We start from the raw sequence: 16688 nt of genomic DNA on the forward strand, positions 1-16688 counted from the left end.
TTAAAAGATAAATGTTAGTACAAGTTATAGAAATTTTAAATTAAAACCCCTTAATGTTTTCGTTTTATCAAAATTTGTAAAATTTTCAATCAAAACATAAACTACCTCGCCCACCATTGTTGATGTCAATAATTACACCATGCTCACTCCACAAACCCATAAAATCATTTGGACCCAAGCGCCAGCAGAGGGTGCCAAACAACAAAAAACAAGTAACAAGCGGACATGCAACTGCTGTCATTTTAATCTGTTTGAGCGGGGCATGTGCGTTAATTGCGTCAAATATTTTAACGTGATTAATTAAAAAAAATAATTACCGCCCGTTAACGCGATAATTTTGACAGCCCTAAATAAAAACAACACCCGCAAATATAAAGAACTTCTTTATATTTTCCAATTAATTACAATATCAACAAAAAAAATCTAAAATGTGTGTATTTTTTTCTTGTTTAGCATTGCACAATAATACTGCACAAACTAACAAAAAAAAACTAACTCATGTAAATGCAACGCTTTAATAAATCCACAAAAATCTGCAGAACGACATCATCCTATCTCCACTTTTTTTTGCGCTGCCAAAAAGTGCCACCTTTCACACTGCAACTTTTAACGAAGGCTCATCCTTTTCCGCTGTCTCCTGTTTTTTTTTTTGGGCCTGCAGCGCCACGTGACGGACGGCAATTCTGCCAATTAGCGGCTGTGTCCGCCGGAGGGAACTTTCTAATATGTCACATCGGGCGCTAGTATGCACCCGGCGCCGGCGGGTGCGCGCACACTTCCGCGGGTGACGGCGGGCCAAAAAGGTCCGAGTCAGCTTGCGAGCTTCAACTCTGACAGCGCTACTTTTTTCAGTCTACTGGCAAGATGGAATTTTGAGTCAAATAACAGTTTGGAAGTAGAAGATGCAATTTTTGTTGAAATCGCCTGATGGTTGGTTGACTTCCTGCAGATTTTCGGTCACTTTCTATTCATGTTGTGGCATATCATGTGGTCATATCCTTATTAACACATTATTTGCCACTGATGACGTGTCAACGGCACAGAAAGATTGAGTATGTACAGTGAAGAAATTAAGCAGCGTTGTCATAGATGACTTAAAAAAGTAATTTAATTACTGATTACTGATTACACCTCAAAAAAGTAATCTAGTTACGTTACTGATGACTTTATTATCAAAGTAACAGTGTTTTCCGAAATTTCCAGGTTCGCGGTGAATCAGTAACAGGCACACTGTTGCTCAATAGACAATGTTTATTGATTAGAAAATGCAGAATAAATGAGATTTATTGATTACAATCCAACAAGAGCAAGCAACAAGCATCAAAAACAACCATAACAAGGGTAACGATGACGCTAGATTTGAGTTTGTCAATCCCAGAATCCCCGCGCTACGTTACAGCACAACCAGGTGTTCCTTGTAGGGCTGCAGCTATCGAATATTTTAGTAATCGAGTAATCGACTGAAAATTCTATCGATTAATCGAGTAATCGGATAAAACAAATATATTTTTAGGTGAAGAGCAATTATAGATATACATGAGAAAACAAGACATTTTCAGTCAATCAATGTCTTTATTTTTGATGTATATTGTTAAAAACAGCCAACAATTGCATCTCAGATGTAACTAGAATTTTAAAAAATGATTAATTCACTGCTTTCACTCAAAAAACCTTTAGATCTTATTTTTAAAAAGTATATATATATAAACACACCTAAAAATGCCTTTACGCTTGATAACACACATCACTTAAAAGTTAGGATTTTTTCCCACGTTTTTCAATTAAATATCTATTTGTGTCAAGCCATTTTTAAGTTCTAGTTAAGTTTTAAGTTAGTCTAAACTGTAAGTCCTGATAGGATTTTGAGTTTTTGCACTGTTCAAAATAAATGTATGATACAGGCTGTATTGGAGCACATTAGGGACTAGTGCTACTTGGTGTTTTATCCAGCAATGACTACTGAGCTAAAATTGATAGTTAGCATTATTGAGTTTTTATTTGACACCCTCATCACTCCACAACGCTATGTTATGTTAAAGCCTGTATGAAAGACACGTTAGCCACGCATCGAAAGCGGTCTTAATTAATTGAAACCTAGCCCTCCGCAGTGCTAACGTAAGGTGAGCTAGTAGTGACAGTAACGTTAATCTTATATATTAGCGCTTAGCGCTCTTTATTAGCGCTTAGCGCTCTACTGCTTTAAGATGGCGGCTGTTTGCTAACGCTGCCCAGACGCAGCCTAGTCTTTCACTGTGCATCTAGTTCAACATACATGTGATCTCTATGAGACGCACCAGATGCTACCTGTTACCAATGTAGCATTGTGCGGGCTAGTATTTAGCAACGTCGGCGTCGTTTGTGGTGGCTGTCGGCTGCGGCAAGTTTTTTTTTTTCCCCCCTTCTTCCTCTCCGCACGTGACAGCGCGTTGTCCCGCATTAAAAGTAGTCCTAGCAAAACGTGATGCTTAGAGCTGTCAAAATAAACGATTACTCGAGGTGAATAAAATTACTCGGATCAGTTTTTAAACTCGAGTTACTCGAGTTGCTCAAGTATTCGTTTCAGCTCTAGTTCCTTGGCAATGAAAATCGCTTACCGTGACAAATGAGCGGGAGCCAACGCTCCGGTTAGGCGGCGAAGGAACAAAGCCAGGCGATCCTGTCCATGAGGCCACTAATTTCCAGGTTCGCGTTGAATCAGTAACAGGCACACGCTCCGGTTAGGCGGCGGAGGAAGTCCGCCAGCGGGTCACGCACGGATCGCCTGGCTTTGTTCCTTCGCCGCCTAACCGGAGCGTTGGCCCCCGCTCATTTGTCACGGTAGGCGATTTTCATTGCCAAGGAACACCTGGTTGTGCTGTAACGTAGCGCGGGGATTCTGGGATTGACAAACTCAAATCTAGCGTCATTGTTACCCTTGTTATGCTTGTTTTTGATGCTTGTTGCTTGCTCTTGTGGGATTGTAATCAATAAATGTCATTTATTCTGCATTTTCTAATCAATAAACATTGTCTATTTTGCAAAAGTGTGCCTGTTACTGATTCACTGCGAACCTGGAAATTCCGGAAAACATGAGTGGCCTCACGGACAGGATCGCCTGGCTTTGTTCCTTCACCGCCTAACCGGAGCGTTGGCTTCTGCTCATTTGTCACGGTAAGCGATTTTCATTGCCAAGGAACACCTGGTTGTGCTGTAATGTAGCGCGGGGATTCTGGGATTGACAAACTCAAATCTAGCGTCATCGTTACCCTTTTTATGCCAGTTTTTTTTTTTTTTTTTTTTTTTTTTTTTTTTTTAAACCTGTCCTGTTCAGCTGTTTGACACAGAGAATGGAAGTCTAAGTGCCCGGATTCTGAACAGTTTTAATGTTTCACATTGAGAGTCTGACATACTCCCATTGTGATCATTCAAAATACCTTTTTATTATGACAAAGCAGCGAACAGGAAGGGATTATGGGGGGACAGAAGAAAAGAAATACAAGAGAAGAAAGAAAAGAAACACATACACAAACAACAACAAGAAATACATTGAACATCTAAACTAGTTACTAATATGCTGGTGCTATCGTCAGCGAGATGTATTTCCGGTTTACACCATGTGGGGGCCTATTGGCCAGTGAAAGAGGAGAATGGGGGTGGGGGTGTCTATAAGACTATAAGCTAAGTGAATGAAAGGGGTAGAGTGTACACAAATCAGTTCTGTGATCTAGAACCCAGTAATCGTGTGAATCTCTTATGAGTGTAAGCCCGTTGGCGACCAACCCTACGCCGCCGCATCGCCAATCCCGGCACCGGAACCCCAAACCCGAGCATGCCTGTTTTTGATGCTTGCTGCTTGCTCTTGTGGGATTGTAATCAATAAATGTCATTTATTCTGCATTTTCTAATCAATAAACATTGTCTATTTTGCAAAAGTGTGCCTGTTACTGATTCACTGCGAACCTGGAAATTCCGGAAAACATGAGTGGCCTCACGGACAGGATCGCCTGGCTTTGTTCCTTCCCCGCCTAACCGGAGCGTTGGCTTCTGCTCATTTGTCACGGTAAGCGATTTTCATTGCCAAGGAACACCTGGTTGTGCTGTAACGTAGCGCGGGGATTCTGGGATTGACAAACTCAAATCTAGCGTCATTGTTACCCTTTTTATGCCTGTTTTTGATGCTTGCTGCTTGCTCTTGTGGGATTGTAATCAATAGATGTCATTTATTCTGCATTTTCTAATCAATAAACATTGTCTATTGATCAAAAGTGTGCCTGTTACTGATTAACCGCGAACCTGGAAATTTCGGAAAACATTAGTGGCGTCATGGACAGGGTCGCCTGGCTTTGTTCCTTCGCCGCCTAACCGGAGCGTTGGCTCCCGCTCATTGGTCACGGTAAGCGATTTTCATTGCCAAGGAACACCCAGTTGTGCTGTAATGTACCGCGGGGATTCTGGGATTGACAAACTCAAATCTAGCGTCATCGTTACTCTTGTTATGGTTGTTTTTGACGCTTGTTGCTTGCTTTTGTGGGATTGTAATCAATAAATGTCATTTATTCTGCATTTTCTAATCAATAAACATTGTCTATTTTGCAAAAGTGTGCCTGTTACTGATTCACAGCGAACCTGGAAATTTCGGAAAATACTAAATTACTTTAAAAGTAACTTATTAGTTACTTTTTACCGATTTTTCTCCATTTACTGCCTCAACATAAAAATGACAACAGAAAAATGTCATTGCATGTAATTGAAATTTTCACACAACGGTTAATCTTTGAGTTAGCGGGCGTTTAATTAGTCAATGGGGTTGATTTCAACCACCATTGATTCAAGCTAGCTTAGCCACTCCGGAGCCCTGAAACTAACAAATAACTGAAAAACTGCACGGAATTTGTTCAAATCAACTACAACGACTCAGTAAATCCCCACTAACTCCTAAAGCCTAATGTCAAAAATTCTGAACTTCCCCTTTAAAATAAAGACCTTGCTGTTAAAATATTGTCTATAAAAGTTGTAAAACAATACAACAAAAACTAATGAAATGAACAAGAATCCTACAACGTATTTCATAATGGGTCAAAATCATTTTTCGAGCTGATCATGTGACTAGCAACTGAGACTTCTTTTGCTTTACCCAAAACTACACCTGTGGAGGCAAGATGGATATTTAGAATTTCTACAAACCTAAGCTTTCAAATGCAACCAACAACAACTGAGCTTGAACAGTTTTATATACATACTAGGGCTGTCAAAATGATCGCGTTAACGGGCGGTAATTACTTTTTAAAATTAATCACGTTAAAATATTTGACGCAATCAATGCACATGCCCCGCTCAGATTAAAATGACAGCTGTGTAACGTCCGCTTGTTACTTGTTGTTTGGCGCCCTCTGCTGGCACTAGGGTCCAAATGATTTTATGGGTTTGGGGAGTGAGCATGATGTAATGACATCAACAATGGCGAGCTACTAGTTTATTTTTTGATTGAAAATTTTACAAATTTTAATAAAACATTAAGAGGGGTTTTAATATAACATTTCTATAACTTGAACTAACATTTATCTTTTAAGAACTACAAGTTTGTCTATCCATGGATCGCTTTAAGAGAATGTTAATAATGTTAATGCCATCTTGTTGATTTATTGTTATAATAAACAAATAGTCCTTATGTACCTTATGTTGAATGTATATATCTGTCTTGTGTATTATCTTTCCATTCCAACAATAAATTGCCGGAAAATATGGCATATTTTATAGATGGTTTGAATTGCAATTAATTACGATTAATTATTTTTTAAGGTGTGATTAACTCTATTAAAAATTTTAATTGTTTGACAGCCTAATATAAAACGATCGTTTCCACACACATCCATCCACATCCACACGTCCATTTCATTCAGGAGCATAAAATATCACGCGACATATGACATAAGCATGCTTTTTGGTGTCATACGCACTTTAAATCCATCAATTCTTTGTAGATATGGACGTAAAACAGTCTCGATTCTTGGTTAAAAGCAAAAAAACTGGCAGTTCGCATTTATTTTATGTAAATATGTCGAATGTGCTGCTAGTCTATCAGCCACTGTGGCGCCGCCTTATCACCACAAAGAGCTTTTTATGTTGAAAATTCTTGTGAATAAATGCCTAAATCCCTGCATTATTTATAGATATGGACGTAAAACAGTCTCGATTCTTGGTTAAAAGGAAAAAAAAAAAAAAAAAAAAAAAAAAAAAAAAAAAAAAACGGGCTGTTTCATTCATCTTAGCAATGCCCAAAAATCCTCCTAAAGTGACTCAAAATCAGCAGAAAGTGCCCTGAGAACCCCCAAAATCAACAAGAAACAGGCGTGGAAATGCTCCAAAATCAACCTGAATTGATCCAAAATCAACAGGATGAGACCCGAAAAAGCCCCCAAATCAACAGCAAGTTATCAATGAACAGGAAGTGACCCAGAAATGTCCAATTATCAACAGACAATGGTCATAAATGTATAGGAAGTGACCCTGCAATCATCAGAAAGTGACACAAAATGGCGTACCGCAAGCAACACGTCACTTTTACACATTGAAATTCATGACGTTAGCAATTGTGGCTAGGCGGGTCAACCTCCCGTTTGTTCCCATAGAAATAGTGTACGAACGAGATGTTTACGGAGCTAAACCTACCAATTCTGTCCAAAAATGATGTCCCTGGTGCCAAATTCACTGGTAAAGATGTGGAAAAACATACAAATGTTCTGTTAAAGAGATGGCTTGAGTGTTGAGGGCTGAAAAAAACGAGCCGACCTGATCCAGAGTTAGCTTTTTTATTGACACCTTTTTCTTGTGTGACCTAAAAAGTATAGGAAGTGACCTCAGAATGCCCCAGACATCAACAGAAAGTGACCCAAAATCAACAGGAAGTGACCTCAAAATGCCCGCAAATAAATAGGAAGTGACCAATGAACAGCAAGTAACCCAGAAATGCCCTAAAATTGACAGAAAATGTATCAGAAGTGACCTTGAAATGCCCCAAAATCATCAGGAAGTGACCTGAAAATCTACAGGAAGTGACCCCACGTACTTTTTCAAGCTTATAAGTGCACTTACACAAGATTGGTGAGCGAGGCCAGTCCGATGGGCGGCGCCGTCTGTTGCTGGGCAACGGCCGGCTGCTGTTGCTGTTGCCAGGCAGCCATGTTAGCGGGCACCAGGCCCGCCGGCGTGAACGTCTGCAGGGCCGTCAGGTCGGCGCTCGTCAGCTGGTACTCTGGAACACAAGCCGCAACCCGATTATGCCTCCGCCCGCTAATCCATATTCATCTTCATATCATATTCACACGCGTTTTAGCTTTGAAGTAGCAACAAAGTGAATATTCATCCGCTGCCGGGAGGCACGCCAGATTTCCGAGCTGTTATTAATGTTCTCTAAACGCTTACCTACCGCCGTTTCGGGCCGCCCGCTAACACGCCCGCGCGGGTTAAATCCTAACCCTGAAAAGCTAACGCTGCCTTGAGACTGTACTTTGAAACAAGCTAGGAGGCTAACCTAGCGCGATCTGGGTCAGCGGCTAACTGGGGCGAAACAGAGGTTGTTTTTTTTTTTTTGTTTAATTGAAATGCACGGCACGCTTTCATGTCAAAAGTTCAGCGCCAATTAACGGTGCGTGCGAATCTTTTGATCATAAGCGCATCAGCATTGGAAATAAGATGCTTGATTTATTTAAATAATCGGAAGGACGCATGCTGAATTCGCGAGTATCGTGTTATTTTGCGGACTATACTTAGTTTTCAGTGCCTTTGACGGTAATAGACGTCCATTTCAGCAAGTGATGGAATGAATGAACTAGGGCTGTAGCTATCGATTATTTTAGTAGGCGATTAATCAATGATGAATCAATGAACTTTTTTTTCCAACCTGTCCTGTTCAGCTGTTTGACACGAAGAACGGAAGTCTAAGTGTCCGTTTAGTCTGAACAGTTTTAATGTTTCACGTATGATATACTCCCATTGTGAACATTCAACATACCTCATTTATTATGACAAAACAGCGAACTGGAAGAGGTGATGGGTAGGGTTGTTCCGATCATGTTTTTTTGCTCCCGATCCAATCCCGATCGTTTTAGCTTGAGTATCTGCCGATCCCGATATTTCCTGACCCGATTGCTTTTTTTTGCCTCCCGATTCAATTCCAATCATTCAAGATAATTTTTCCCGATCATATACATTTTGGCAATGCATTAAGAAAAAAAATTAAATAAAACTCGGACAAATATATACATAAGTACTGTATTTGTTTGTTATGACAATAAATCATCAAAATGGCATTTACATTGTTAACATTCTTTCTGTGAGAGGGATCCACGGATAGAAAGACTTGTGACTTTGTAAATTGCGACTAAATATTGCCATCTAGTGTATTTGTTGAGCTTTCAGTAAATGATACTGTAGCCATGCCCAAATGCATGATGGGAAGTGGACCCATGACTGTGCTTAGTGCTACCAATTGATATATCTTCTCTGCGTTGGGAAAAAAAATAAGGTGGTAAGAAAAAGATCAATTGCTACTTTGCATCCCCACATTGATTCCCATGATATTTCTAATCGTAGGGAGAGGGATTGTACGGCTTTAGCCAATTAAAATAAGGCTCCAAAGGCTGCTAAAATTCACTCTACTCATTTTACGCTGCCTTTTATCTCTCTATATAGGTAAAACAGCACCATTACAGATTGAGCGCGAGAATGCGTGAGTGGGTCGTGCAGTGCATGCATTAATTGCGTTAAATATTTTAACGTGATACATTTTTTAAAAAATTAATTACCGCCGTTATCGGGATGAATTTGATAACCCTATCTTAAGCCTGAATTAAAGACTCTGGATGAGTGTAACATATTATGTCTGTAACGTTAAATACAATTAGAAAACGATTTCATAAAAAAAAAAAAAAATTTTTAAAAAGGCATGGACGATGTATTTTTTTGCCGATTCCGATACTTTGAAAATGACGTGATCGGACCCGATCGATCGGCATCCCGACTGCCGTTCACGAAACAACTTTACGAACGATTTCGCGAACTTTCGTTCCGATCGACCGGGACATCTCAAGTTATGGGGGTAACAGAAGAAAAGAAACACAAGAAAAGAAAGAAAAGAAACAGAAACAACAACAACAAATACATTGAACGCCTACACTAACTATTAATATGTTGGTGATATCGTCAGCTAGATGTATTTCCGGTTGACACCATGTGGGGGGCCTGTTGAAAGAAGGGGAGGAGGGTGGGGAATTCTATAAGCTAAGTGATTGGGAGGGGTAGAGTGTACACAAATCAGCTCTGTGATCTAGAACCCAGCAATGATGTGAATCCCTTGTGAGTGTAAGCCCGTCGGCAACCGACCCTACACCAACCCACCCCATCCCATCCCTCCTCCCACAGACCAGCAAAGGAGCCATCGTCACCCCTCCGGAATCCAGGGCGGTCCCCTGGGCCACCCGCGTTTTGATGTTTATATCCCGTAATTTTCGGACTATAAGCCGCTACTTTTTTCCTTCATTTTGATACCTGTGTCTTATAGTCCAGTGCGGCTTATATGTTGATTTATTTGAGTTAATAGGTAACACTTTATGTGACAGCGGCATCATAAGACTGTCATAAGACAGTCATAATTATGACATCATACTATCATGAGCATTACTGAATGCTTATGTAATTAAGTGTCATCCGGGAAATTATGTCACTAGCTTTATTTATTTCCTGCTTGAATTTTTACATCCATTCAAAAGTGAAATCTTTTGCCGGATAACACTAAATGACATCTGTTATAAGCATTTATTAATGCTCAGGACAGTGTCATGTCAATAATTATGATTGTCTAATGACAGTCTTGTGTCGCCACTGTCAAATAAAGTGTGAGCAAATACCATAAATAACAACTGATGAAACAACTGGAACAGTAACTGAAGAAATAATTAGCACAGAACATGAATTTTAATTAAAATATACATCTGTACAATGCAATGCATGCTAGGAGGCATGTTGGATGACAACAGTGTTTACAGCAGGTGGCAGCAGAGGTTGCCTGTCTCCACCAAGGGAGCAGTGATAGCCAAATTAAGCTTCTTGAAGGAATGAAGCTTTGCAGCCAATTGGTTCAAAGATTCATGGTGGTTCATTTGGTCTTATGACAGTCGTATGATGCCGCTGTCAAATAAAGTGTGACCGGTTTTATATTTTTTGGTGTAAATATCCCATAAAACAGTGAGGATAGCTGCGGCTTATAGTCCAGTGTGGCTTATCTATGAACAAATGCCGTTTTCGGGCCAAATTTGGTGGGCTGCGGCTTATAGTCAGGTGCGCCTTATAGTGTGAAAATTAGGGTAGCTTTCTAGTGCTAAACTGTGCTGAGTGATCATCAAACAGTCAATGTAACTTGTAGCGTTAGCATAGCTTTTGTGTTCATATAAGCATTAGCATCTAGCTTTGCACAGTCTGAAAAGTGGCAAGTGGCAAACCCTTGGACGGCTTTTTTTTTTTTTTTTTAATGCAGTTTGTGGTGTCCCAGTGGGGATAATTAATTGAAAATAATGCAATGCTTTCGAGCTGAGTGTGTATTATCATCACCAAGTTGGTGCTGTCCTACACTACTCGTCTGTCAGTGTTCATTTGAAATTGCTGGAAACATTTTTTTTTTTTTTTTTTGGGCTAAAACATAAAAAATTCACAAAATTCAAATGATCTAACAAAACATTTTGAGTAATCGTCGACTAGAACTAGCCAAAGTTTGCCTGAGTTTTTATCAAAGCTAGTCGAAGACCAACATGCTTTGAAATAATAATAAATAAAATATGACAACGACAAATAACTGCTTTCGTCCAAAAGATTAAAACGAAAATAATAGAGTTGCCAAAAAACAGCACTGATGCTAATATGCTGCTAGCTTAGTTGGTTACGCAGTCTAAAAAAAAAACAAAAACTGGCTAACTTGTAACGGACAGGCAACACAGGCACCATTAAGCCCATGTGCTGTGCGCGCACGCCCTCTACTGGCAAATTCTTAAATTAGAGAAGGTCGCCCTCTACTGCTTAACTCTTAACTATAATTCCGCAATTAATTAATCAGCCCTGTTCCAAAAATTAAAATATCGGCTTACAAGGGTCCTTAGCTACTGGCCTATGCTTCATAGCTAGCAAGTTTTAAGATGATCGGTTAGCAAATGATGGAGGAATAAGACTTCAAAGTTAGTGTCAACAAGAAGAAAAACAGCCTTCACCCTGAAAGTTATCGGTGAAAAACTGAACTCCAGTTAAGTAATTTAAACTCAAGACTTGAAGTATACGATGTTAACACGTGTTATCGGCTAGCTCTTATTGACAACGGTAGACGTCCAAATTTTTAAAACTGTGAATGCCTCAGTGCCATGAACGGCGCTAAATTGGACGTCTAGCGCCATTGATAGCAGCCAATGAGTCCTTGGAATCAATTCTAATAAAATGTATCATTACCAGTGTTATAGCCTGTCTGCATGGCGGAGAAGGGCGCCAGGAGGCTGGGCGTCGCCACGGAAACCACAGGGGTGGTGAGGGGCTGCGACACCTGGGAGCCGCCGAGCCGCTGGGCATTCTGGTAAAACAGAGAGCAACCAGTTATCACGCTGACATTGGCGTCAAATCGTCTGGACCTTACGAATTCACTGACACTTTGCCGCCAACACGTCTCGCGCGCTAAGTCGCCGTGGTAAAGCGGGCGTCAACTCAGCTGAAAATGTGAGGGAATTCGAAATCAGGCTGCTTAGGACAGCTATAATTTTCGCCAAGATCGTCACCCATTGAATACGGTATGCCCGCCGGTGGTGGCTTTGTTGTACAATTAGCGTCTTTAGTGGGGCAAATTGAAACGCCGCTCACCATTTTGGCGGTGCTCTCCGGCGTTTCATGGTCCACATTTTCAATCCTTGGTTCTTGCTCAGTAGTTGTTGTCGCTTTTGAAAGCTTAGGTTTGAAAAAATTACGTATATCCATGTTGCTTCTTCAGTCCTCAGGTGGTTTTGGCTAACCGAACCAAATGACCGTCTAAGGTGCTAGTCACATGATCTGTTTGAAAAATAATTTTGACCCAATATAAAAATATATTTTTGTTCATTTCATTCATTTTTGTTGTTTGTTTTATTGCTTTACAACTTTTATAGACAATATTTTACCGGAAAACTCTTGATTTTAAAATCATATACAGTGGGGCAAATAAGTATTTAGTCAAACAGTGATTATGCAAGTTCTCCCAATTGAAAATATTAGAGAGGCCTGTAATTGTCAACATGGGCAAACCTCAACCATGAGAGACAGAATGTGGAAAAAAACCCAGAAAATCACATTGTTTGATTTTTAAAGAATTTATTTGCAAATCATGGTGGAAAGTAAGTGTTTGGTCAATACCAAAAGTTCATATCAATACTTTGTTATGTACCCTTTGTTGGCAATAACAGAGGCCAAACTTTTTCTGTAACTCTTCACAAGCTTTTCACACACTGTTGCTGGTATTTTGGCCCATTCCTCCATGCAGATCTCCTCTAGAGCAGTGATGTTTTGGGGCTGTCGTTGGGCAACACGGACTTTCAACTCCCTCCATATATTTCTATGGGGTTGAGATCTGGAGACTGGCTAGGCCACTCCAGGACCTTGAAAAAGCCACTCATTTATTGCCCTGGCTGTGTGTTTGGGATCATTGTCATGCTGAAAGACCCAGCCACGTCTCATCTTCAATGCCCTTGCTGATGGAAGGAGATTTTCACTTAAAATCTCTCGATACATGGCCCATGAATTCTTTCCTTTACACGGATCAGTCGTCCTGGTCCCTTTCCAGAAAAACAGCCTCAAAGCATGATATTTCCACCCCCATGCTTCACAGTCGGTATGGTGTTCTTCGGATGCAATTCAAACACGAGAACCTGTGTTTCTACCCAAAAGTTCTATTTTGGTTTCATCTGACCATAACACATTCTCCCAGTCCTCTTCTGGATCATCCAAATGCTCTCTAGCGAACTGCAGATGGGCCTGGACGTGTAGTGGCTTCAGTAGGGGGCCACGTCTGGCAGTGCAGGATTTGAGTCCCTGGCGGTGCATTGTGTTTCTGATAGTAGCCTTTGTTACTGTGGTCCCAGCTTTCTGTAGGTCATTCACTAGGTCCCCCCGTGTGGTTCTGGGATTTTTGCTCACCGTTCTTGTTATCATTTTGACGCCACGGGGTGAGATCTTGCATGTAGCCTCAAATCGAGGGAGATTATCAGTGGTCTTGTATGTCTTCCATTTTCTAATAATTGCTCCCACAGTTGATTTCTTTACACCAAGCATTTTACCTATTGCAGATTCAGTCTTCCCAGCCTGGTGCAGGTCTACAGTTTTGTCTCTGGTGTCCTTCGACACCTCTTTGGTCTCGGCCATAGTGGAGTTTGGAGTTTGACTAACTGAGCTTGTGGACAGGTGTCTTTTATACCGATAATGAGTTATAACAGGTGCCTCGAGCGGAGCCTCGTTAGACCTCGTTAGAAGTTAGACCTTTTTGACAGCCAGAAATCTTGCTTGTTTGTAGGTGACCAAATACTTATATTCCACTCTAATTTGGAAATAAATTCTTTAAAAATCAAACAATGTGATTTTCTGTTTTTTTCCCACATTGTCTCTCATGATGGAGGTTTACCCATGTTAACAATTTCAAGCCTCTCTAATTTTTCAAGTAGGAGAACTTGCACAATTGGTGGTTGTTATGAATAAGAAATAGAACCATGTTATCCCAAGGTTTTACTGCGATCAATATCTGCAATAAAAAAGAAATATGTGTGATGAGATGATGGGGGAAAATATTATATTATGCCTTTGATGATTATGTATGATTGCTTCTGTGACATAGATTGTAACAACATCTATTGTTTTTCACCTTGTTCCCATAGTTAGGAGACGCACTTGAGTAGGGAATCTCCCTAGATAACTTGTTTTGCACCATAGTACGCGCCTGAGTTCCATAGCTAGGATGGAATTTCACGAGATAACATTTTTTGCACCCATAATATTTACCATTTGTTGCAGCACAGCTCATTTGTCCCATGTGAAAAGTCCTTTTTCAAGGGGGCTGAACCAAAAGTAGCTTTAATGTTTGTCATTGGACGGGGCCGCGCCTCCGCCTCCGAGGTGTGCGTCCTTACAAAAACAGACGTTTCCGGGCGACCCGTGACGTCCGCTGATGGATTAAGCGTACGGATCGCCTGGCTTTGTCCTTTTGCCGCTTTACTGGAGTGTTGCTGGCTTCCCACTCATTTTGTCACGGTAAGCGATTTTCATTGCTAAGGGACAACTAGTTGAGCTGTAACGATAACGCGGGGATTCTGGGATTGACAAACTCAAATCTAGCGCCCCGTTACCATTGTTTTTGCTTGTTTTTGATACTTGTTCTTTGCTTTTGTGGGATTGTAATCAATAAATCTCATTTATTCTGCATTTTCTAATCAATAAACATCGTCTATTGAGCAAAAGTGTGCCTGTTACTGATTCACCGCGAACCTGGAAATTTCGGAAAACATGAGCTCATAATACAATAAGTATAATCTAACCAGGTGAAGTATTTCCTTGTACCCCAAAAATTTGTGTCAGCACTTCAGCATTCGGCAAATGTAATATTATTTGTAATTCCGCCTTTTCATGGTCACTCAAGTGGCTGCTGTATCAATTTACACGTCATGTCAACACAGACTGGACAGAGGGTTACAATTTTGTCCACCAACGATCAACGAAGTGATAAGAACAAACATAGAATCTTTAAGGCAGGGCCGGCCCAGGCCATTTGGGGGCCCTAAGCAAAATAATGCAAAGGGGCCCATATTTTTGGCCCACCATTTCGTCACAGTGTACTGTGAAACCCATACATGCAATCCAATCCATATTTTGTATATTAATCAGATTTTGTAGCACTGCATACTTCAAACTTCTCACCCCGAATGATTGTCAGTACTTACAGTAGATAGCGCCAAACCTTTTTCTAAAAGAGGAAAGAAGTTAAGGAAGAACTTCAATTTTTTAAAGCTTGTAATCAAGTATCAAAACTCACAAAAGTCAAATAAAGCAAACTGTAGTAAACAAAATAGAATATAAATTTTAAAAAATCGCCAGATTGGGGGCCCCCTAGTGGTCAGGGGCCCTAAGCAGCTGCATAGTCAGCGTATAGGCTGGGCCGGCCCTGCTTTAAGGTTTAAAGCAGCGAGCCACATCCTGAAGCTGGTCAAAACATTCCACTTCCAACAGTAACGATATTTGATCCCATTACAGAAGAACAGTTTAAGGTTAGCCCTGGGTGTTTTAACTTTGTTTTGATTTAAAAAAAAAAAAAAAGAAAAAGAAAAAAAAAAGATGAATTGCAACAGTGTGCTACAATAAAGCTGCTAAAGGCTAGCGCTAGCCGTTAGCCCTGGCCCTGATGAGTATATCAGATGCTATGGCAGGGATTATTAAAAGGACTTCTTAGAAAAACCTTGAAAGGCAAAGTAAAGTGGATTTAATTATTTCTTTCTAAAAATGTGTTTTATGCTAATCTTTGAGAGAACATCAGTGGAACTTGAGTGAAAGGTTGCTGCATATGAATGAGAACGTAACGTGTGTACAGTATTTGGTTAATAAATACAGTATATTTTTGATCAATCAAATATTTCTGTATAACATCTCCCTATGTACAGTTGTGGTCAAAAGTTTACATACACTTGTGAAGAACATAATGTCATGGCTCTCTTGAGTTTCCAGTTATTTCTACAACTCTGATTTTTCTCCGATAGAGTGATTGGAACAGATACTTCTTTGTCACAAAAAACATTCATGAAGTTTGGTTCTTTTATGACTTTATTATGGGTTAACAGAAAAAGTGATCAAATCTGCTGGGTCAAAAATATACATACATTGATCTGAAAAAGCGAATCATTGACTTGAACAAGTCAGGAAAGTCACTTGGAGCCATTTCAAAGCAGCTGCAGGTCCCAAGAGCAACAGTGCAAACAATTGTTTGTAAGTATAAAGTGCATGGCACTGTTTTGTCACTGCCACGATCAGGAAGAAAACGCAAGCTATCACCTGCTGCTGAGAAAAAATTGGTCAGGAGGGTGAAGATTCAACAGAGAATCACCAAAAAGCAGATCTGCCAAGAATTAGAAGCTGCTGGAACACATGTGTCAGTGTACACAGTCAAGCGTGTTTTGCATTTCCATGGACTGAGAGGCTGCCGTGCAAAAAGGAAGCCCTTGCTCCAAAAGCGGCACCTTAAGGCTCGACTGAAGTTTGCTGCTGATCACATGGACAAAGATAAGACCTTCTGGAGGAAAGTTCTGTGGTCAGACGAAACAAAAATCGAGCTGTTTGGCCACAATGCCCAGCAATATGTTTGGAGGAGAAAAGGTGAGGCCTTTAACCCCAAGTACACCATGCCTACCATCAAGCACGGTGGTGGTAGTATTATGCTGTTTTGCTGCCAATGGAACTGGTGCTTTACAGAGAGTAAATGGGATAATGAAGAAGGAGGATTACCTTCAAATTCTTCAAGATAACCTAACGTCATCAGCCCAAAGATTGGGTCTTGGGCGCAGTTGGGTGTTCCAACAGGACAATGACCCCAAACACACATCAAAAGTGGTAATGGAATGGCTAAATCATGCTAGAATTAAGGTTTTCGAATGGCCTTCCCAAAACCCGATTGAGAA

At 40.4% G+C, this 16688-nt stretch overlaps 1 protein-coding gene across 1 annotated transcript in view; it reads right to left on the reverse strand.

Annotated features, from left to right (window-relative positions):
* The window catches only part of LOC130915088 (myocyte-specific enhancer factor 2D homolog), a 221684-nt gene that overhangs the window by 11198 nt on the left and 193798 nt on the right, over positions 1-16688 (reverse strand). Inside the window, exons 11-12 of the mRNA XM_057834815.1 lie at positions 11467-11584; positions 7072-7231 (exon numbers count right to left, since the gene is read on the reverse strand). Of these exons, the coding sequence (XP_057690798.1) occupies positions 7072-7231; positions 11467-11584 (278 nt within the window). The remainder of the gene's footprint in view (positions 1-7071; positions 7232-11466; positions 11585-16688) is intronic.

This window comes from Corythoichthys intestinalis, chromosome 4 (genome assembly GCF_030265065.1).
Source record: "Corythoichthys intestinalis isolate RoL2023-P3 chromosome 4, ASM3026506v1, whole genome shotgun sequence".
NCBI lineage: Eukaryota > Metazoa > Chordata > Actinopteri > Syngnathiformes > Syngnathidae > Corythoichthys > Corythoichthys intestinalis.